The 23555-nt window shown below is 36.9% G+C and overlaps 1 protein-coding gene across 2 annotated transcripts in view; it reads right to left on the bottom strand.

Annotated features, from left to right (window-relative positions):
* Nucleotides 1–23555, bottom strand: part of PCNT (pericentrin) — a 79227-nt gene that overhangs the window by 39245 nt on the left and 16427 nt on the right. Inside the window, exons 13-23 of one of the 2 annotated variants that reach the window (XM_087919448.1) lie at nucleotides 22965–23511; nucleotides 21731–21802; nucleotides 20070–20291; nucleotides 19155–19303; nucleotides 16170–16396; nucleotides 10533–10723; nucleotides 8431–8593; nucleotides 5074–5286; nucleotides 4137–4366; nucleotides 3833–3949; nucleotides 1161–1388 (exon numbers count right to left, since the gene is read on the bottom strand). In XM_087919448.1, coding sequence (XP_087775574.1) covers nucleotides 1161–1388; nucleotides 3833–3949; nucleotides 4137–4366; nucleotides 5074–5286; nucleotides 8431–8593; nucleotides 10533–10723; nucleotides 16170–16396; nucleotides 19155–19303; nucleotides 20070–20291; nucleotides 21731–21802; nucleotides 22965–23511 — 2359 coding nt within the window. The remainder of the gene's footprint in view (nucleotides 1–1160; nucleotides 1389–3832; nucleotides 3950–4136; nucleotides 4367–5073; nucleotides 5287–8430; nucleotides 8594–10532; nucleotides 10724–16169; nucleotides 16397–19154; nucleotides 19304–20069; nucleotides 20292–21730; nucleotides 21803–22964; nucleotides 23512–23555) is intronic. The other variant, XM_026707598.2, reaches the window with a different exon arrangement.

The following is a 23555-nucleotide window of genomic DNA, read 5'->3' as shown; positions in this document are numbered from 1 at the left end:
ACAGAAACAGTATTGTTCACACTTGTTGTGATTTGATAATCTCGCAAAAGCGTGACAGGAATCGTGCATCCATCCTTCCCCTCTTTAACATCTCAGTGGCCTTCAATACCACTGACCATAGTGTCCTTTTGGTATGACTACAGGATCTAGGTGGTGCAGTCTTGCATTGGTTTGGCTGTTTTCTAAGGCTGGTCGTAATCAGCACTGATAGAGAGTGAGAGGTCCAGTCCATGGCCACTCCTTTGTGGCATATGCAGGGATTGGTACTTTCTGTACTCCTCTTTAACATCTACAGGTAGCCGCTGGGAGATATCATCTGCCACCATGGGATGAGGCATCATCAATTTTCTTGACAATACTCATATGCTTTGGCCCTTGTTACTAAAGTGATCTTCTGCTGCAAGCATCTGCCCAATATACAGTAGTAGGTACCTATTTGCTTTATCTGAGCAGCTGGGATAACTATCAAACCTTGGATAACCTTGATGAAAATATATTCTTACACTCTATCAAGAAAGTTACCAATAATAATGAGATAAGACTAATAAACAAAAACATATTCAAAATAAGGTGGACATGGAGGCTTAGCATTAAGACACGTTTGAAATTTGAGATCAGAGCACCATGTGACAGGGTGAGCTCTTGTCCTCACCCCAGCTCTTGCCAACCTAGCATTTTGAAAACATGGAAATCCGAGATACACAAGAACTACTTCTGTGGGAAGGTAACAGCGCTCCCTGACGTCATGCTGGCCACATGACCACTGAAATGTCTTTGGACGATGCTGGCTCAATAGCCTTAAAACAGAGACGAGCACTGCCCCCTTAATTGGCAATGACTAGTGGAGTAAAATCTGAAGGGACGCCTTTACCTTTTATTCAAAATAAACAGATATTCCCTGATTATATTTCAATCAGTCTTGAGCTTTCAGACCTCTTCTTGCTCCTCACAATGTTACCAAATACATGCTCATGCCTCTTAGTAGACCAAGCCAAAATAGTTGAGTAGCTCCATTTTTCTTTACTACCTGTTTGCATTTTCCCATCTTCACTGAGAAGTTTGTATATTTGAGAAAAGCACACAATTTCAGTTATTACCTGTCCTGTACAAATTCCAAATCCATTCTTACTAAAATTGTAAAATTACAAAATTAAGCTTACTTCTTTTAGTTCAATTTCCTTCTTTTTCATTCTTTCCAGTTCCTGCGTGAGTTTATCAACATTCTTTGCCACTTCCTTATTCTGACATTGCAACTCCTTGACCTGTCCTTCCAGCTTTTCTATTTCTTCATTACGAGCGGCAAGGACTTTCTCTATTTGCTCTTTTTCTGCAAAAAGCCTGTTATAATCATCCACTCTCTCCTTTATTTCATTGTGGAGAGATTCTACCTATAAAGACAAATACAAAAGAAACACAAATGATACAAAAAGAATCACCATATTTCTAATATTTTAACTTCGATTAATCTAGTTTTTCAAATCAAAAGCTGTTCCTTGGCAGGACTAAAAACCTGAAGGCCTATATTCAGTTAGCTCCTACTCAAGGTATTTTGCTCCAAGGCAACTGGAGGCTCTCTGAAAGATCCCAAGAAATTACAAGAAAAAAGTTAAGTCTCACTGCAAGTGTGGTAGTCAAGTCTAACTACACTATACTTCATCCTATAATGTAGACAATTTATATATTCAACATATTCTAGTTTTAATGATACAGCCATAAAAATACTAAGATACATATAAATCTCACGTAGTCCTGCCTTGCATCAGAAATGAATGGGGGAGGGGGGAGGGCGGAGGCTTAGATGAAACAGTATGACTTATAATTAATTAATATGCATCTTTAATTTTTTTAATGTTTAATGGCATGGTGCTATTTGATATAACTAAAAAGTTGATTTTAGAGCTTTATTATGTACTACATCTTATTGCACTGAAAAAGTCAGAAGTTACTTTTTGTTTATTTTTTTAATTTTTCTCATTTCCTTCACTTTATCTCCTCTATCCCCTTTCTCCATTGTCTTTATTTCTATTTGTATTTTATGGTAAGAAAAATATTTTAATAAAAATAAATTTAAAAAAGATTATGATCCAGATGTGCCAGGTGCTACGATTAAAACATTGCAAGCTGCAGTCATGTGATTGTCATTTGTGATATTCTCGGTTGGTTTCCCCGAAACAAAGTCAATGGAGAAGCTGAAGGGAATATCACAAGTTGCTCCTGCTACTCTTTTTCCCCGAGGAACTTGCTATGGAGTATGAGATCATAGGGGCAACTTGTGAGCTACCCTGTCAGCTCTGGATCGTAATTTTTTTAAATTTTTTAATTTATTTTGGATGTCCTATTCTATAGCACTCTACCTGCACTGAATAACATTACATCATACATCTATGGCCTTCACCAATCTGTATACAGTCTCCACTTATCCACTTATGACCTCTGTTGGCCCTTCCAAGATTTTCAATGATCTGCATGTAGCCAGCAGCTGCCTTGTAAAGGGCCAGGCCATGTGCACTTTGTCAGTAGTGGGAGGAAAAAGACAAAGCTGGTGAAGCATGCATGGCAAAGGGCAGGGCAGCAATAGTGTCACAAAAGCTCAGAGTGGCAGAGCACAGGGTGGAGGGGCAACAAAGATGGCAGAGTGTAAAGTGGCCAAAAGAGTAGAGAAAAGGGGGAAATGGGTGGGAAGAGTTGAAGCAGAGGCAACAATGGCAAGGCAGGAGAAGTGTGAGGTTCTGGTCTAATGACAGCATGACTCTGGCCTAGCAATAGTAACTGAGATTACTGAAATTGATCTAGGTCTAGGACTATTCACCACGGCTAACGTGCTGCAGCCAACTCGCTATGGCCAACTTGCCATGGGACAATTCAATGCTGTTTTGTTTCATTCAGTTACTTTTGTTATTGGTGACCATGTTTTCGTCAAAATTATTTTAAATCTTGTACTTCTGGACTGACTTTATTTTATTAGTACTTGCCATGGTTCCACTGAAATTAATTTAACATTTGTATTTGTTGAATTATCCTGTGGTGAGTTATCCCATTCTCTACTAAAACTGCCAAACGATGCAATCATACGAAGTTTTGCATGAGAACCACATAGCTTAGCGATTTAAATTCTGCTCCCAATTAGGGTCATTAAGTGAGGATTAACCTATAAGGATTTCATTGCAGGAACCTTTAAATGCTCCATGATAATGGGGAAAATGAATCAAGTTAATTGGTTAATTTATAGCTGGATCTGATCTTGATAAAGCCTATTTACTGTTGACTGTATAAAATTATAAAATGATTCCAGAAAAATCTTGGGAGACTTGGGAGAACACTACTTTGATTTCTATTCCTCGGTCTGTCAGTAAGCGGTCATCATATTTCATTTATTCATTGCTGATTAGAAGCAAAGAAAACTAGAGGAAATGAGTGAGCCTATAAAGTCACTTTCTCCCTGAGTGCCTCTAATTAATTTCCTTTGATTTAGGAAAATCTACTAAAATTGTGGCTTGAGAGGCTTCAGGTTCTACCATCCTTTAGCTAAATTTATTTTTTCTGTTAAATCTTTTAAAATCTTTTGGTGACAATGGTACATCAACAAAATGGTGTAAAACAAAACATTCATACTGAACTACTGGAATACCATATCATATTGTAAATGAGCAGTTTTTTTCCTATTTAGCCTACATACAATCACAGCAGATCATATTCAATTTCTAACATTCATTCATTCATTTTGATATATTCTCTTAATGCTTGCTTCAAACACAAGGCTGCCCAGCCAAGGAAATACATATATTATAAGCTAACACTAAATATAGTTTTGATATGCAATGATTTTACTCACCAGATGGGTTCTACATTTTCCAGAAGCTTGGGATTTTGTAAGTTTTAATTCCATTTCCAGTTTCTGAATTTCTTCTTGAAATTCATCACGCTCATGTTCCCTTTCAATAGCTTGCTTCTGTTAAGAAAATGAAAGTCAGTTTTGCAGAGTCTATTTTAGATTTCAAACCAAATCAAAACCATTTAATTAATAGTTTTTAACATTTATTTTCTCATAGATTTGCATAATTTTACATTTTGAGAGAAACCTTTAAGCCACAATGCTAGCAAAATTTTTTCCAAGTTTTTATACATGCTTTTCTTACATCCATAAAATCTCTTTGATTCTTCAGCTGTCTTTCAAGAGCTTCCAATTGTTGTCTTAGGTCAATAACTTCAGATGCCATTGCAGCTAGTTTTTGATTTTTGTTTAGCTGGTCTTCAAGTTCAATCTCCAAGATTTTCATTTGTGTATTCAGGTTTGAACAATCTTTCTCTGCTTGACACTGCAATTCCAAATTTGTTTTTGCTAGGCGCTCTATCTCTTTAATTAATTCTAATACATAAAGGAAAAACAGCAGTACCAAGAACATAACATTTTTCAAAATTTATATATATTTAAACCAGTTACGTACCATAAATTAATCTTTTATACAACACAATACAATTATAATTATGACTCAGATTGGCAGCTAACATTGTCTTGGCAAGGCCCAGAATTGATGGCATGTAATACAGGGAATAGTCTAGCTACTTTTTTCATTGTAAAATATTCTGTAATATAGCTGTACAAGGATGATTTTGAGAAGCTGAAGTGGCAGGACATAGCCATCTAATTTTTCTATCATCACTGTTAGTAAGCCCACAAGGGGCAAAAGAGGGGGGTTAATCAGAAGAAAACTTCACCATAGTTTCCCCAAATTTCAGTCAGTTTTTGTGAAAAGGTTATCTCCTTTCCCCCAGAACCATGTATAATCATGTCTATATGTAGTATGGGTCACAATGCAAAAGAATCTTTCAAGAAACATGAACTCTCATTTTTTAAATTTATTAATACAAATATTACTTTGGAAATGCTGTTAGAAACAATGTTTGTGCTGGGTTAACTTCTGTATCTGTGCTTAACCAACATAAATACTATTGCCTACTTTTGTTTTAAATACTTTTAAACACAATGAAAATTATATTAACACTGGCAGCACTCTTATTCTCCACCTAAGATTTACATGTATTTAATATAGTAATGTATATTTCATTTCTTACCAACTTCCCTCTCTCCCACGTTAGCTGTCAAAGCTTTATTTTGACGTTTTAGTAATTTTTGTTCCTCTGCAAATCTTGCATTATGCTGGGTTAACTTCTGTATCTGTGCTTTAAGGTTTTCCAATTCTGCAACAAGACGATGCTCAGATTCTTCTTTCAGATTTAAAGCTTCTTCCAAAGTATGTCTCTCTGTTAAATAACCTTCAATGAGACCTGTAACTCAAAACAGAGTGTTTGAATTGTTATTGAACAACACTAAAAGAATTTAAACAAAATAATTATATAATAACTGCTAATGCTAATATTCTCTATGTGTAGGATTCTATATGCAGGGAGTCTGTCTTTAAAATGTCAGTTTCACTATATGTAATTGTTTACCATTTATTCTAATTATATCAACTTTAAAATACCATACACTTAAAGCATCCGATGGCAGAATAATCAGCATAGCATAAGAGGGTCTTTTTTTCCATGTAATATACTGTGCTCTGCAATATTATAACACCATAATCAAAATATGCTCCCTTAAAACTTCCTTGAAGAAGAAGGTGCAGCAGGTGGAAAGGTGGAAGCCAAAGAACAACATGAACCAAGATCTGCAAGAGCTGCTAAACCTAACTACAAAATATAACCATGGAAGAGAAAAAACTGATTACAATTCATATAAATGGACTTAACTCAGCTGTTAAAAGAAGGAAAACCTTCCATAAATTAGAGAAATTAAAATTTGACATAATCTGCTTACAAGAAGTACATATCAAAAAGCAATATGAACAATTGTTGATACAGCCAAAATTAGGGAAAATATTTACTTCTTTGACATAATGCAAGAAAAGAGGAGTGGTTCTATATATTAAAGATATTATCCCAGCGAAATTGATCTATACTGATGACGATGGAAGAATACTAATGGTGGAAATACTGGACAATAATGCAAAAACACTCCTGATTGCAATTTATGCCCCGAATGACAATCAAGAAGCATTTTATAAAAAATTACATATGAAAATAATTGAACTGGACTATGCTAATATAGTTATGATGGGAGATTTTAATGGAATTGTAGACAATAAACTGGACTACATAGCACAAAAAACAACAAAGCAAAACAGAAAGACTCTCCCTAAATCTTTTTTTAAAATGGTAGATGAAATAAACTTAAAAGATACATGGAGAGAAAGAAATGCTAAAACTAAACAATACACCTTCTACTCAAATAGACATTTATCATGGTCCAGAATAGATATGATATGGATGTCAACAGAATTGTTAACTAATATTCAAGAAATAAATATTGAAACAAGTACTTGGGCAGATCACAATCCAATGACAATTAAATGGAAAGGACAAAGAAGAAGATCTAGACAGATGTTAAATAATACTATATTAAAGGAAAAAGACTTCACACAGTGGATGGAGAAAGAACTGGTTTTCTTCTTTAGAGAAAACAAAAAAGAAGATACGTCAATCCAGAACATATGGGATACAATGAAGGCATATGCCAGAGGCTTGATAATAGACTATACAAGGAAAAGAAATACTATAAAAAGACTAGCCTTTAAGGCATTAGAGGATGAGTATAAAGGACTTGAAAAAGAGCTACAGAAAATGCCACAGAAAAAGGACATCAAGCTAAAAATGGATATAATTAAACATAAAATGGATCTAATAGAAAAAGAAGAACTAGCACAGAAAATTAGAGGTGCTAAACAGAACTACTTTGAAGATGCAAATAAACCAGGTAGATGGTTAGCATATAAATTGAGAAAGGAGAAAGAATCAAGGAAAATATTGCAATTAATAGATGACCAAGGCCAAGTTTGCTATGGTAGTAAAGAGAAGAAGGAAATCATTCGAGACTTCTATGGGAAATTATATATGCAAGAGAATATTGATGAGGAAAGAGTTAAACAGTATTTACAGAATGCTAATCTACCCCAGATACCTAAAGAGACTGAAACAATGTTAGAAAGCAATATAATGATGATGGAGTTAACTGAAGCACTCAAGAAGCAAAATAATGGAAAGGCACCAGGCCCAGAAGGACTTCCGGCAGAATTTTATAAAACATTACAAGAATCGCTGAACCTTCCATTGCTAGAAGTTATGAATGAAGTTATGTTAAAGAAGAGGATACCTAAATCATGGTCAGAAGCTTATATTACACTTGTCCCAAAAGAGGAGGCTGATGTATTCTTTTCTTATTATATCTACAAAATGATTCTAGGATAGATTTGAGATGATAATATGAACTGTCATAAAACAAATTAAGTAAAATATGATTATTTCGTAAAACATGAATAAAAATATAGTCAAATGATTGATGATATTAATCTATTTAATACTTGATTGAAAATATGAGAATATATACAAATTGTAATTGAAGAATTTTTTAAAAAAACTTCCTTGTTGTTACTTGTTTCTGACTTTTTGTAATTTGATGTAGTTTAACTAGAAATGTCTGCTATTGGCTGCTTCTGCCTGCATTATCAATGACAGCTCTCTAACCATTTTGGCTTCTTTTTCTGTTGCTTTAAAATTTTCCAAATATTAATGTCTTTTCCAATTAACTATTGCCTTTCCATTAAGTTTCCATATTTAACCTTTTGCTTTATTATTAGTATTTCAATTGAGGATTCTGACTTTACATCATCCAATACTGAATTATGTTGTGGTCCAAGCATTCTCAATTTTCCCAGATTGAGCAAATATCAAATTAAAAAATGGGCTGGATCTGGTTGTAGGCTACAGAGGAAAATACTGCAGTAAATATATCAGTGCATCCCTATAGCAAATGTAGTTAAGCAGCTACTCAGTGTTGCCGACTGCTCCATGTTAAGTCTCTTCTGTCTGATCACATGATCCAGACTGGAATATATGCTTCCCATTGTCCACATTCCAAGTCTTTGGAATACATAGATGCAATGTACTAATTTGCTATTCTGAAACAGTACAGACACATCACCTCTTATAGCCAGTTCTGGTAAAATGTGGCAGAAAGAATTGTAGAAGCTGTTTTCCCTATCTTCTTTATTAATTGACAAATTCATAGGTCATATTTCTCAGGAATAATCCAGTACTCAATTGATTTTTACTACTGTACCTAAATTTTTAACTGAATTTTACTGTCAAATAATGTGGATAAGCAGTAAATAAAATGAATGAAATTATATATAATAAAGTCAAGTGAAAATGTTAACAACTGAAAAAAAAAGTGTTGTTGTAGCAAAATTCCAGTATTTATTCAATGTTTATGGCTCCCTACTTGCTAAGAATTTTCCTCCTCAATATTTGGATATGCTTTCTTTCTTCATGTAACTGTGGCCAGGTCCATTACTGGCAGTTTAGCTTGCTTACCTTTTGCTTTATGAAGCTCTAATACAAGTTGATTCTGTACTTTACTTTCTTCATTAAAACAGTCCATTAATTCATGCTGATCATTAAGCATTTGGCATGCTTCCCAATTCTTATTCTTGCATTCCTCTTTAATATTACCATGGATATTATGCATTTCCTCCAGCTTCCAAACAAAGAAGATATTTAAAACACAATGAAAGTATGTACTCTGAGAGGCAACCTGATGTCTTAGATTGCATCTAGTCCCCAAATCACTCTTGTACAACTATCACCTGAGATCATTATCAAAATCTGGTGGCAAATGACTAAATAGTAGCACAATGACTAGTGATTATTGGCAGGAAACAAAGCTTAATGTATCTGGAAAGCTGATTTCCCCCGCCTCCTCCCAAGAATCCAATGAAAGAAAGGATAAGAAACCCTAGCTGTCAGTAAGATATTAAAGGTTAGTGAAGTTTCATCTATATTCATTGTAAGAAAACATACTTTTCTTACACAAAAACAATTTCTAGGTAGGAAATTTTATATACACAAGAGGTTTCAAATTGCAGGTTGTAACCCTTGGAAGACTGAGCATCATGCGTGTATGTCACAATTAAAATAATCCCTTAGGCATGGTGTCATGTTCATGGACTTTGGAGTATTGGTAAGATAAAAATATAAGTATCTACCAGCTTCCTTTTTGAAAAAAAAAGGGTTTTATGAACCATCACTAAGATAAAATTCTATGTTATATTATAGAATGCTATATAGAATTACAGAATATTATTTGAAAGGAACATTTATACTTCCATAATATTTTTATGATACAAAAAGTGTAATTTATCTGTTAAATTATTATTATATCTAAAATGCCAGTAGTTTTGAAAATGTTAAACTACCAAAAGTAAAGCTCCTAATATATTTAGTGGGCTGGGGTTTTAATACAATTGAAATGGACAATTTCAATTTCTTAAGAAGCATAAGTGATATTTAATCATATGGCAAAGCATTATTCGATAATGATTCACAGATATTGACCAATGATAGTTGGGTTTCATGTACCTCAGAATTCTCAATTGATGTGCCATGCAATAATTATACTCTTTAGAATGTCTATAAAAGTATTAGTAATGTTGGGTATTTTCACTTGCTATGTTTTATAAAGCTACATTGATCTTTCACTGTGTTATTTAATCATATTGATTCATCCAGTAACTGTTCAAAATTACAACAACGCTGAACAAAGGGACATGCAATCTCAAATTTATGGATGCTGTAGTGCATCCACAGTCACATTATGATAATTTGGGTGCTAGGAAATCCATCTGCCATTCTGACTAACCACAAGGACACTGCCCCACTCATGTATCTCCACCCCACCTCTGTTTTGCCGAATCCCAGAGGCCCTGGGTCTCCTCCCCACTCAGTCATGCCTTACTCCTTTGGAAAACCACTCTTTTGAGATTCTGAGAATGGTGCCCACTTCCAAAATGTCACCCACTCCTCGAATGGCTCTAGGTAGCTCTGAAGGAAGGCCCTGTGTCACATTGGCTGGGTGCTCTTTCAAGAAAGGTGATCTTAAAAAGAGGTAAGTGGAGCAAGACGTGATGGGATAGGGAGGAAGCTCAAGCCCTGTGTGTCCCAGTAAAGTGGGAAACTCTGCAAGGGTGCCTCAGGAGTGGGGGAGGCCCTGGGTGGCCTAGTGCATGCTGCGTATGAGCTGGGAGGGTGTTGCCGTGTGGGCCTATGCCTAGTCTCCCAGTAACCCACTCCCATCCTGAAGCACCAAGCAGTCTGCTTAACAACCACAATAGAAAGAACAGGGACTGTGGTCTTCAAGAAAGGCAGCCATTCAGATGCCTGTTAATAACCACAACAATTTATCACTGTAATTCCAGGCTCAATTGTGGTTATAAGGTGAGGGCTATCTTTATTTAAAATGTTAAGACTGTTTGAGAAGATATAACATGTGAACTATATATAACAGAAGCATATCAATTCAAGAACTTATCTCCAGTTCCTTCCCTCCATGGGTATGAAACAACAGGTCTTCAGCCTGGCTTCCCATGCTATTAATATATAAGATTTAATTACTGCTTAACTAAGTAAAAGTATTTTACTTGTTTGTTTGATTCAGCAAGCATATCCAGAAGTTTCTCCACAGTGATATATAAACAATGACCAATTTTTTTAATCCTCTCTTCATTTTCAAATATAAGTTCTGGATTTTCAAAAATACTTTCGCATAAATGCTCACTCAATTCCAAAGAATCAAAGCTGGGTTCCAGTAGGGTTTGATCAGGAACTTCACCTGTTCAATAAATTGATTAATTGTAAAATGCAAGTTTAAAAAAACATAGGAAAACAATATTTTATTATATTTTACTAATATAAATTTATAAATCAAGTTACAATTCACCTGAATTAAAATTATTACAGAATTGTCACTGTGCAGAAAATAATTCAGTATCAATAGAATTATTTTTTTAAGTATCTTTACCCATAACTTTCCTGCATTTAAAATATTCAAGAGATTCTATTCTGACTGTTCTACACTACTTGTTCTTTGTATTTTTACATCTACTATTTAAAACTATCTGAAGATGTTCTTAATTTTTATTGCCATTGACTGGATTTTACTGATTTCAGTATATTCTTTTTTGTACTTTTATTATGTTGCTTGGTAGCTTTTTCATCCCCACAGTGGTTTTTTCTGCACATTCCGAATTTAAAACTTTTGACAAAGTCCAGTTATGCCCCCACAAGAAGGTCCCATATAAGGTATGGATATTTCTCATTTTCAATCATGAAGACCTTCACGATGATTCTTAAAATCTGGTTTAGAGGGTTTAAATAAATTCACGGCCGTATGAAGAATTTCATTTAGAGTAAATGTTATTCTTCTTGTTTTCTGTGGTTTACAACATCAGGTGGAGAATAAATTGAATCCTTGCTAAAAGTAAATTCTAAGTATTGACCAAGTATAGTTCAGAATGATAGTTCAACTTACTGTAAGGCACTTGACTAGTCATTGAAAGATGGACCTAAGAGGGAAGAATTAACTGAATCTCTTCTGGTCTATGATTTAAATAGAATAGAATAACAGAGTTGGAAGGGAACTTGGAGGCTTTCTAGTCCAACCCCCTGCTTAGGCAGGAAATCCTACACCACCTCAGACAAACTCTTCTTAAAAACTTCCAGTGTTGGAACATTCACAACCTCGGGAGGCAAGTTGTTCCACTGATTAATTGTTCTGTCAGGAAATCTCTCCTTAGTTCTAGATTGCTTCTCTCCTTGATTAATTTCTACCCATTGCTTCTTGTCCTACCCTCAGATGCTTTGAAGAATAGCGTGACTCCCTCTCCTTTGTGGCAGCCCTTGAGATTCCAGCAACTGTTCCTTCTATGTTTTAGCCTCCAGTCCCCTAATCATCTTTGTTGCTCTTCTCTGCACTCTTTCTGGAGTTTCAACATCTTTTTTTACATCATGGCAACCAAAATTGGATGCAGTATTCCACGTGTGGCCTTACCAAGGCATTACAAATTTCCCCTTCTCCAATGGAGGAAAACCTTTCCCATCTGACTTCATCAAAACAACTAAGTTGCAAATGATATGGGAGAGGGACAATTTATGAGTTAGCATTAAGTGACTCACATATACATACATACAGGTAGTCCTCAACTTACAATAATTCATTTAGTGACTGTTCACAGTTACAGCGGCACTGCAAAAAGTGACTTATGACCATCTTTAATACTTACCACCATTGCAGCATCCCCCATGGTCAATTCAGATGCCTGGCAACCAAGTTATATTTATGATGGTTGCAGTGTCCTGGGTCATATGATCACCTTTTGTAAACTTCTGGTGAGCAAAATCAATGGGGAAGCCAGATTCACTTAACGACCTTGTTACTATTTTATCAATTGCAGTGATTCACAGCTGTGGCAAGAAAGGTTGTAAAATGGGGCAAAACTCATTTAACAAATGTCTCACTTAGCAACAGAAATTTTGGGGTTGATTGTGGTTGTAACTTGAGGACTACCTGTATTGATCAGATATTGCTTTTATTTTATAGTCCACTGATATGTCTGCTTTTGTTTTTCAACTCAGGATATGAATTCATTGTAACTAATCATTTAAATTTATTTATTTATTTATTTATTTATTTATTTATTTATTTACCGTGGGCGGCATACAAAACTAGAAAAAAACATAAAAATGTAAAATTAGATAGACAGTTCAAATTAAAATCCAAACTAATGTTTAAGGCCTTGTCTTTCTACAGTCTATATAACATACCCCCTTCTCTCAATCAGTATTGTAAAAGTTTACAAAGCCGATTCAAATGAATTTGGGGAAAAAATCTAATATGGCAAAGAAGAAATAAAAATGGGACTATGTAACTCCAAGTCCTGCTTCCTGTCTGATAAAACCCAAGAAAAAAAATAATGCTGTATATTCCTGGGAAAGAAAAAAAACAACATAAAATGCCACTCCTCATATCACAGACTGTTTTTTGTTCTCAGGTCATATTTTTTCTGACTAGATTCACTTTACCTACCTTTTGACATTGCCACCTTATCATTTGCATCCTACATGCGGACTCCTATCAGTGTTCAGAGAACACTGCAAAGTAATGAGGGTGCTCTCTTTCTTTTTGTCATTTAGAAAGGCAGCTCAAGGGATTTCAGTGGTAGTGATCAAGAGAACAAAAGCAACAGTAGGTTCCTAGAGGACTTTATCATGCACCCACAGATGATTAACCATCTAAACCTAAAACGCTTTCACTGACAGCAATTAAGTACACATATAGCACTCCCAGGACTAGACTGTACTCTTCATCTCACTATAGGTAGTACTCACTTAATGATCTTAATTGGGCTGGTAGCTCTGCCACTGAGCAAAGTGGTTGCTAAGTGGGAAATCGCCTGACCATGACTGGGCTGGGAAAAGGGGCTGCCTATAGAAATGGCTTGCTTTTCTTTATAGAACCCCCTTGCAGAGCAGAGATTGAAGAGGAAGAGATCTCAAAAGAGTAAACTATTTGCTCTTCTACACATCCTGAGCAATGCCAATAGCAGGAAAGAGTTAGGCAAATGAAGTCTGCCTACACAAAGCCCTTGCAGAGTGGAGCTATTGGACAGAAAGAGATTTTATAAACTGTCATGTATAGTGTGCCCTGAGCTGCTACCCCAATGTGAAAAAGAACAAACAGCTTATTTTCTTGCAATCCCTTTTCTTCCAATCTCTCTACAAGGGGGTGGGGGATCATGGGGAACAAATAGGACAATGCATATTGAATATAATGGCAATCATATGAATGAGGAATACCACAAAGATTGTAATGGGGCAAACTTTTTTTTTTTTTTCAGCACAATCATCTCTTAGAACAGGGGTATCAAATTCAATTTCACTGAGGGACAGATTAGAATTATGATTGCCCTCAAAAGGCCAGGCAGGTGTGTCTGGATGGGCATGGCCAACTTGCCATCACTCATGTTGAAGGGTACCTGTGGGCCAGACAAGGCTGGGAGAGGGGATCCGGAGGTCTCCAGGAGGAAGAAGAGACACGGGCGAGTGCCAAAGCCTCATCCGTTAGAGGACCTTCACCATCTGGGAGGGTTGTGCAGGTGAGCAGTAAGGCCAGTGCAGTGACTGTTCACAGTTACAGCGGCACTGCAAAAAGTGACTTATGACCATCTTTAATACTTACCACCATTGCAGCATCCCCCATGGTCAATTCAGATGCCTGGCAACCAAGTTATATTTATGATGGTTGCAGTGTCCTGGGTCATATGATCACCTTTTGTAAACTTCTGGTGAGCAAAATCAATGGGGAAGCCAGATTCACTTAACGACCTTGTTACTATTTTATCAATTGCAGTGATTCACAGCTGTGGCAAGAAAGGTTGTAAAATGGGGAAAAACTCATTTAACAAATGTCTCACTTAGCAACAGAAATTTTGGGGTTGATTGTGGTTGTAACTTGAGGACTACCTGTATTGATCAGATATTGCTTTTATTTTATAGTCCACTGATATGTCTGCTTTTGTTTTTCAACTCAGGATATGAATTCATTGTAACTAATCATTTAAATTTATTTATTTTTCAGCACAATCATCTCTTAGAACAGGGGTATCAAATTCAATTTCACTGAGGGACAGATTAGAATTATGATTGCCCTCAAAAGGCTAGGCAGGTGTGTCTGGATGGGCATGGCCAACTTGCCATCACTCATGTTGAAGGGTACCTGTGGGCCAGACAAGGCTGGGAGAGGGGATCCGGAGGTTTCCAGGAGGAAGAAGAGACACGGGCGAGTGCCAAAGCCTCATCCGTTAGAGGACCTTCACCATCTGGGAGGGTTGTGCAGGTGAGCAGTAAGGCCAGTGCAGCTTCCGGTGTTGTAGGCAAGGAGCCGGGGGGGGAGGGGCACTCAGGTAAGCGAAGGGAGGTGGCATGCAGCTTGGGGGAGCCCCGGCATAACTCTAGCCTGACATCTAACAGTCAATTTGGCTGCCCCCAAGCCTGCACCACATCCATTTGCCTGCTGGGCCTCCCCCCCATTCTCCATGCGTTTGCAGAAGCCGCACCAGCCTTGCTGCTCGCCAGCTCGACCCACCCTGGGCACCACCTGAAAGGCCAGAGGCTGCACCGGCCTTGCTGCTCAACTGCACAACCCCCCCACCTCCCTGCATTTGCAGAAGCCGCCCCCCCCCTAATTGTCTGATCCTGCCTGACACCGAATGGGCAGTTGGGCTGCTGCCCCACGCCACCCCGCACCTGATCCTACCTGCCTGACAACAGGAGCTCAAGGACCTCTGTGTCTTTGTCCAGGGTGTATCGTGCTGCTCCTCTCCTGCCTCTGTTTCTGATGCCGGGGGGAGTATCGGAGCATCGGTGTGAATGCACAGCTGGGGAGAGTGTCTGGGGAAGTCTAACAAAGCTGGGGGGAGGGGGGGGCAGCTGAACTTCCCATTCAGGCCAGAGTCCAGGCGGAGTGGCAATGGGAAGAGGTCAAAATGGGAAGCCCCCACCCACTGCCACCTGCTCATTGCCCGTGGCGGATTCCTATTTTCACTGCCCCTCCCCAGTGCAGTTTGACTGCCACTCCCACTGGGCCCTAGCACTTGTCCACCTCCCAGGCACCCTCCCTAGCTGCGTGCAAGCAACTGATGCGCTGACAGCCGCCGCCCCCCCAGGCATCAGAAGCAGCCCTGCGCAAGCAGCCTTTGCCTGCCACCTCCTCAGGCACCTTTCCCATCCCTGCTCCCCGCAAAGGGGCACAAAGCCACACTTACCTTCTTCTCAAGGCTTCTGCTGCTGCCACTGCCCCCTCAAGGTGAAGCAAGGTGAGCCAAGGCAAGGCTGGATGAGGAGAGCCAAGGCTGGTTGTGACAAGGGATGGCTGGGAGGGGTAGGGCCAGGCCAGGCAAGGCAAGGCGAAACAAGGCTGGGAGGGGTGGGGCAAGGCATGATGAGATGAACGAGCTACGTGTGCCCAGAGGGGAGCGCCCAGCCAGGCCAGGCCAAGGCAGGGAGGGCCAGTCCCTCAATGTTTCCAGGGTGGCCCCGCGAGCCAGATCTAACCTCGTTATGGTCTGGATCTCACCCGCGGGCCTTGAGTTTGACACCCCTGTCTTAGAACAATCACTGAACAAGTGGTTGATAAACAAAGACTACCTGTACAGTAAAGCTCTGGAAGACAGCAAGAAAATAGTTCCATCAAATACTTTATTTCCCTTCAAATTATTTACCTTGGCAAATTCTATTGTTTTTCTTCAATTTCCATTGCTCTATTGTTTTCAATGGGTATGCAAGTACTGTTTCTTCAGATATAATCTCTTGTGACTCTGCAGATGTCAAGCTGTCATCAAGACAAAGGCCAATTTTTTTGCAGATAAGATTTTCCGTATCTTTTGTGGACCGCACCATTTTCAGAAGTAATTTCAAAGCCTGCTGACAAGATTCTTGTAGTTTATCCCTACAATAAAACATTATAGATTGAATTGTTCTGTTTGCCATTTCCACTGATTACCTCTTCTTCCCACAATTATTTCTTCCTTATTAGAAAACAGGAAGCAAATTAAAAACAAAAGCAAAAACAAATGTTCACATATTATGTGTGTATTGGAAGCCATACAGGAAAGACTAAAATAGGTGTAATTCTTATACCATTTCTCCCAGAAATTATCTTTAGTTAAGAGCTGTTCTAAAATAAAGTTGAAAATTATAACTTTATTTATAATTTTGTATTTATTTATATATCTAAAATTACAACTTTGGATATAAAAAAAACAAGCAAGGTAAGTCATATTTCGGCTAAAATTATTCTTCCTACCAACACAAAAGTTAAAGTTTAGCTATGCATAATATCTGCACTTGAGCATGGCATGGGTGAGTGTGGCTAGCTCAATGTCACTCATGTCAGGGGCACCTGTGGTGGTCCTGGGGGGATCCATCGTCTCCAGTGGAGGAAGGCGAGACCAGGGAGAGCGCCAAACCCATGTCTTCCAGAGGAGCCTCACCACCCCTCTCTTTCCTTCTTTTTCCCTTCTTTGCTCTCTTTCCCATCTTCCCATCTTTTTCTTTGTTTTTCCTCTTTCCCTTTCTCTTTTCCTGTCTCTTCTTGGATGCTCAAATGCAAGGGGAAACATTTCCCCTTTTGTTTTGCTTTTAGTTTGTTTTTCGAACCCTCTGCCAGTGAAAACGGAGCCGGGGAGGTGTGCGCAGCCTTCCTGAGCTTCATTTTTGCTGGCACAGGCACCGTGGGCCAGTCCTTTGGTGTTTCCAAGGTGGCCCCACGGGCCAGATCTAAGCACCCTGTGGGCCTTGTGTTTAACACCCCTGCCATAGATATTAGTTATTGTTCTTTAGTGTTTAGGCTATCAGTTGGAAAAGCACTGAGCAAGATTTTAAAAAGCTCTTATGTAGGAGTGACACTATGGTCCCTATGTTGATTGTCTCCAGAAACCATGAAGATCTCAAACAATGGGACATTAGAAGTAGAATAGAATTATATTAGTTTCATCCTTTATTCTTAAAGACTTTTGGAAGCAACCTGAGGAGAGATATACAGGAATACTTTTCACCATAGATCTTTTCTAGGGCATCTGTACTTAAAGCATGATATCAGTAAGGACCTGCAAGCTACATAGTTAGCAGTGACAAAGAGACAAATCCTAATTTCACTATCACCTCTTAAATGCATAATTGTGGATTATTCATTCTACTACTGTTATCACAGTTGTATTTTTATCCTTGCTCCTTGATAGGCATGAGATGAATTTCCACCCAACTCAGTTTTATTTGTTAAGACTATTCACAACTTATCCATGTACATTTTTGACATTAAATGTTTTCCATTCCATTTTTAATGCTATCCATTCATCATACCATCAAAACAGTTTACTATGTTGAAAATCTGGGAGATCAGAAAAATGGTATGATGATTTTACTTGGGCTAAATCAGATTCTGCATCTTTCATTACTGTAGTTTCTGCTTCCTACCAATATATTTATATTAAGAAACATTAATACACTGTAATCTCTAAGTGTCTCTTTCCCATCCCTTCTTTAAAAATGGTATACTGGTCAACTATATCATATGGTTAAAAAAGAAGTTTTTTGATTTCTAAGATTCATATTATTCTGGAATAGAATATTAATAATTAGGCCATCTCTCCTAGTAAGTTCTGCATTATATCATAGTGCTTATACAAAAGTTATGTTAAATATTATATATTAACATATATTGTAATTTCCCTCCAAATTATCTCCAAATTCTTAAACATTTCAAAATTATTATTACATTGTGTTATTTTACTAACATTTGATATTAAATGTTTAAAAGTTGGTCTTACTGTTGACAAATATATTCTCTTATCATACATACCTGCCCATTACAATATTCCCTTCAGGGTAAGCAGTATTAGGCAAAATGCCAAAAAAAAGAATTAATAAGCACAAGAAATTAAATGGATATAACAATAAAAATACTTTTTACTAGATCTAGTTGACACCAACTTCATAATTCTCTATACCTTTCTGTTCTTGAACAATCTCTTCCAGCACACCCATGAATCAGTTCTTTTTTCTTTAAATTTCCTGTCCTTGAGTGTCATTAATGCTATCCAGCTACAAGTTTCTTGATTTTCTTGACACCTCCCTCAGTCTTCCTTTTTATATATTATTCACTGTTCTGCAATTTGATCTTCGTTTATTTTTTCTATATGATCAAATTACTTCCATTCTAGTACTATACTGATCATTAATTCATTCTATCATTCATTCTTGACCTTCTCTCCTTTTGCTAGACACATTTTAAGTAACTCACTTCAACTTATTTTTGTTTGTCCTTACATATTCCATGTCCACATCCATTTTAACATTCATTTCTTGCACAAACCCCATACATCTCAATACAATTCTATAAGTAGTTGTATGAAATATATATTTCCCCAGTTTTGTATGCATTTTACCAAAATGTAGTTTACTTCCTCTATTCTATTCCTTTTATTTATGACTTGAAATTATTCATTCCATTTTATCAATATAAATAACTTGATATTTGATATATTAATTCTCAGACCCATACAATCTAACAAGCTAATATTAACTGCAAATATTTGGGTTCTTGGCAATGTTATATCATCTACATACAAAATATGCATACATGTTCATAGTTTGTTTACTGGATATAAAATCCAAAATGTACTCCAGAATGTTTCGAATGTTCAAACCTTTCATTCTTGCAGCTGTCAATATCAGATCTCAACATGGCTATAAGAATATTTTCTTCCTGATTCTCTCTCCCTTGTGGATATAATTTTTTAAATTCAGTATTGGCCTTTTCCATTTCTTTCTTTAAAAAAATAATTTCTTTCTCCAACTGTGGAAAAAAATCAACAGTAACGATAATTATCAATTTTTGCTAGACAAGCATGCAGCTAACTTGTATTTTCACTGTACTTTGATGAACCATGCCACATAAAATTGAATTAATAATGTTATGGAAATTTGCCAGATAGCAAAAATATTGAAATATATCTAAATTTATGCTATAGCCTTGAGTGAAAGACTTTTTTGTGGTCAAAGTTCACATCCGTTTTAAAATCAGTTACCAAGAAGAATAACAAGCATATTCAATATAAGAATATTAGTGGAATAGATAGAGGCAGAATTTCTGTCAATGCTTTTAAGACTGTACAATAGCAAAATAGACACATGCACAAGAAAAACGTCCTTCTGGAACTTGAAAGATGTTTAAAGCACTAAGTTATCAACTTTTCTTGAAAAAAAAAGTAAAGGTAGAACTTGAGTTATTGGAATTACAGTAGTAAATCATGCTAGCTGTAAAGCGGGTCACTACATCACTACTTCCGATCTTAAGACCATTTTTTGTAGTTGTTGTTAAGTGAATCACTGCAGTTGTTAAATGTTAAATCAATCCTGGTTTCCTGCAAAAAGTCATAAACCCTGGATGTACAGTAAGTCAAGTTCTACCTGTACTTTTTTTTTTTTTAAAGTTGGTAAGTAAGAGCAGCAAAATGACCTTTTCTATTAGTTTCTTGAATAGGTCATTGTAAGTTATAGCAAAATACAAAATGAGGTCCAAATGGAAATATAATTTTACTTTTTAAAAAAACATTTCTCACTTGTTGCTTGTCTGAATTTATTTTTTCCAATTCTTTCTGAAGCTGCTGAAATTTTTCTTTTTCTTTTTCAGTCTCCGCCAAATGAAGATCTTGAAAGCTCTGTATTGTTCTTTTATGTTCTTCTTCCATTTGGAGGATTGTTTTTTGCAAAACATCCAGAGCTTTATTATGCTCATCCTCAAACAAATGCCTCTGTGTTTCTAATGCAACAGTCAATTCTTCCTACATAGAATCAAAAATAATAATTCACAAATTATAAACTGTTCATCTTTGGGGGAAAAACTGTTGCTACCAGAAAGAAACAAATAATCCCCCCCCCCATACTTACAGATTAAAACATAATTTAGAGCTTATTATGAAGTATTCTTCCTGTTTAGTTCTAACTTGAAACAATGCAGTGATTTAGCTATGCCATTATGCCTTCTAATGCAGTGTTATCATAGATCTTGTTAGGAATATGAGTATTCCAGGTATTTGGGTTAAAAATATATAAACCAGGATAAACATTTTAAAACTGTATCTTTAAGACAATGCAAAACTGTAATTAGGTGTGGTTTCTCAAACGGCCATAAGATGGAGCCAGAAACCTAGGTTGTTTAGTCTTAGTCTCAGAAGAGAGTGTGAGTCAGTCTCTGTTTCCTTCTGTTGGAAAGTATTGCCGTTCCTCCATTTCTTCTAATTGATTGATATTACTGGATTTAATGTAACTGAACTGTTTTTTGACACTGGACTTTGATATTTGGATTATCCCTGGATTGAAAACTGACTGATTTAACTTGTGAATGACTTTGGATTGCTTATTTTGGATTTTGCTTAAACCTTTCTGAAGTAAAAACCTACATTTACTGTACAGTGTATCTGTGTGCTCTGTGTGTATTATTCCAACACTACTCTATACGTCTCCCTGTATGTGGTCATTCTCCTAACGGGGAATTACCTCAACAGATCTAGGTCACTATATCTTAGTGGTGAAGTACCACTAAGCTCCCAGATCTATATTGCACAATTGCAGACAACCCTAATTTGGGCCCAATTTTCAACTACCATGTTTCCCTAAAATAAGACCTGGACTTTTTTTTTTTTTTGCCTCCAAAAGAGGCATTAAGTCTTATTTTCGGGGGATGACTTCCACTGTCTCACCTTGTGGCGACAGTCCCACCCAGCAGGAGCCCATGTGGCTTCAAGAAAGGCCTTTGCAGCTGAGAAACAAGCTGTGGGTTGATGCACATGGTGCCCCCGGCCTGTTTCACCATCACAAGACATTCAGAAAAAAGCATACCAGCAAGGCAAGGCAGGTGTCGGGGGGTAGGGAGCCTGGCTGCAACTGTCCAAAGGTAAGTGGGTGTGGGGCATGTGGGGTAATTTCACCTCCCCATCCCCAACCTACCTTTTTACTGGTGCGCCTCGCCCCACCTCATGCAACCAGGTGCAACTGAGTGGGTGGGGTCTTAACTAGGGCTTATTTTGGGAGAAGGGCTTATATTGGACCCACTTTTAAAAATCAAGCTAGGTCTTATTTTCTGGGAAACAGGGATGTTGCTTCATAGCAGCAGGAATAGCAACAGCACTCATATACAGCCCCATAGTGCTTTATAGCACTCTGTATGGTTTACAAATGTCAACATATTGTTCCCAACAATCTGGGTCCTCCTTTTACTGACCTTGGAATGATGGAAAGGTGAATCAACCTTGAGCAAGTCAGGATCAAACTCCTGGATGTGGGCAGAGTTAGCCTGCAATAGTGCATTGTAATAATCACTGCACCACCATGGCTCAAGATTCATATAAAGTAAAGATAATATCTATTATAATCAGAGTCACAAAAATTAAGATAGAACATGTTTAAGATGGTAGGTCTGGAATTACTCTTTACATATATTTTATTATTTCATGTGCAACAGACCACAATTTCTAGATACCCTAAATGATTGAAAACTCAGAACACAGGCTTTAAAACTAACCAGGAAAGGTGACCTTCAATTTAGTTATGACAATTTGATATGAGAAGTAAATGAGGAACCAACTGAAACTAGTGACAACAATGCTATTGTATTTAGCATATAAGTAGTCTTAACTTAAAGTCTCACTTAGGAACTGTTCAAAGTTAGAATGATGGGGAGAAAATATTTTTGGAACCAATTCTTGTACTATGGATGGTGGTACCCATATTTTATAAAATCATAATGTTTAAGTCATAGCAACTGCTACATATTTATCTGGGTGTACTGCTGACTGACTATCGAAAAAGAAATTGTAAAATGTTCAAATTGCAATTAAAATAATCAGGTAAACCAACAGCTTTCATAATTAAAATGCTCAGTTAAAAAACCTCTCTTCTGAGGTATTTATGAGTTATTATGCCTTTTGGGGATAGCATTCCAAAGAACAGGGGCAGCATCAGCAGCAGACAAAGTGACTTTGAGTTGCTACCAGATGAGGTAGGTGGTCCTTAGGCAGTCACCTTAATGTATAATTTTACACATAAATTGTTTTATCAAACAGCTTGGATTAGATAAAAAAAACATTATTGCATCATTACTGTACATCTCTTTAAAAAGCCTTCTCCTGATTCCTTAAAGATGGACAATTTACATCTTTGAATTCTTAAATAAGCTATTTGAAAGAATGGTTTCTTAAATGTAAATAGATTACTGAAACCATTATCACAGTAGCCAGAATGAACAGCCTCATAAGTCTATTAAAGAGATGAGATGTAGCCACTAATCCAATCTTATAGATGATAATATGTCCTGACAGTGGAACTAAGAACTAAAGATGCAAAACTGTGTGCACATGAGAAAAAAAAGGGGGTATTGCAACTGTGACACCCAGGTTGGCCTGTATTGCTAAAATCAGAACTCAAAATCAACCACAATGTTTACTGTTCATCCCTACCTTATGAACACCTTCATGTTCAGCAGCCATTAATTTTTGTTTTTCTGTTTGAACATTAGCCAGCTCTATTTTCATATTGTCTTCACAAATCTGCAATTCTTCAGCAAATTTCATCATATTTAATTCTTGAGCCAAAAGCATTTCATTTTCTTTATCCTTCTGAGATAATTGTTCTTTCAATTTTATCTGTAAACTGTCAAGAGCTTTCTTGTGCTCTTCTTGCAGGAACTTAATTTTAGAAAGGTACCTAGCCTCCAAACTATTCAAATCAGATAAATGCTTTGTCTCCAGCTGTGTAATTTGCACTTGATTATTTCTCTGGATATCAGCCACATGAGTCTCTAACCAATTCTGTTGTTTTCTTTCTAATGTAGATTTGAGAACTTCCATTTCAGCTTGCTGGCTGGACGTAAGGGACAAAATGTGCTCCGTATGTTTCTGGTGCAACTCTTTATTTTGAAGCTCTAGCTCATCAATATGCTTTTCCCTCAATTTCTGGAGAAGAGTTTCATTTTCCATTCTGTTTTTTTTATTTTCTTCTAAAAATCTAGATTTATAAGGAAACAAAAAAAATACATTACCAAAAATACA

This window comes from Pseudonaja textilis, chromosome 1 (assembly GCF_049901715.1).
Source record: "Pseudonaja textilis isolate UNSWEBS1 chromosome 1, rPseTex1.2, whole genome shotgun sequence".
NCBI lineage: Eukaryota > Metazoa > Chordata > Lepidosauria > Squamata > Elapidae > Pseudonaja > Pseudonaja textilis.
Note: the sequence above shows the minus strand (reverse complement) of the source record. Positions and strands in the feature narration are given on the sequence as shown.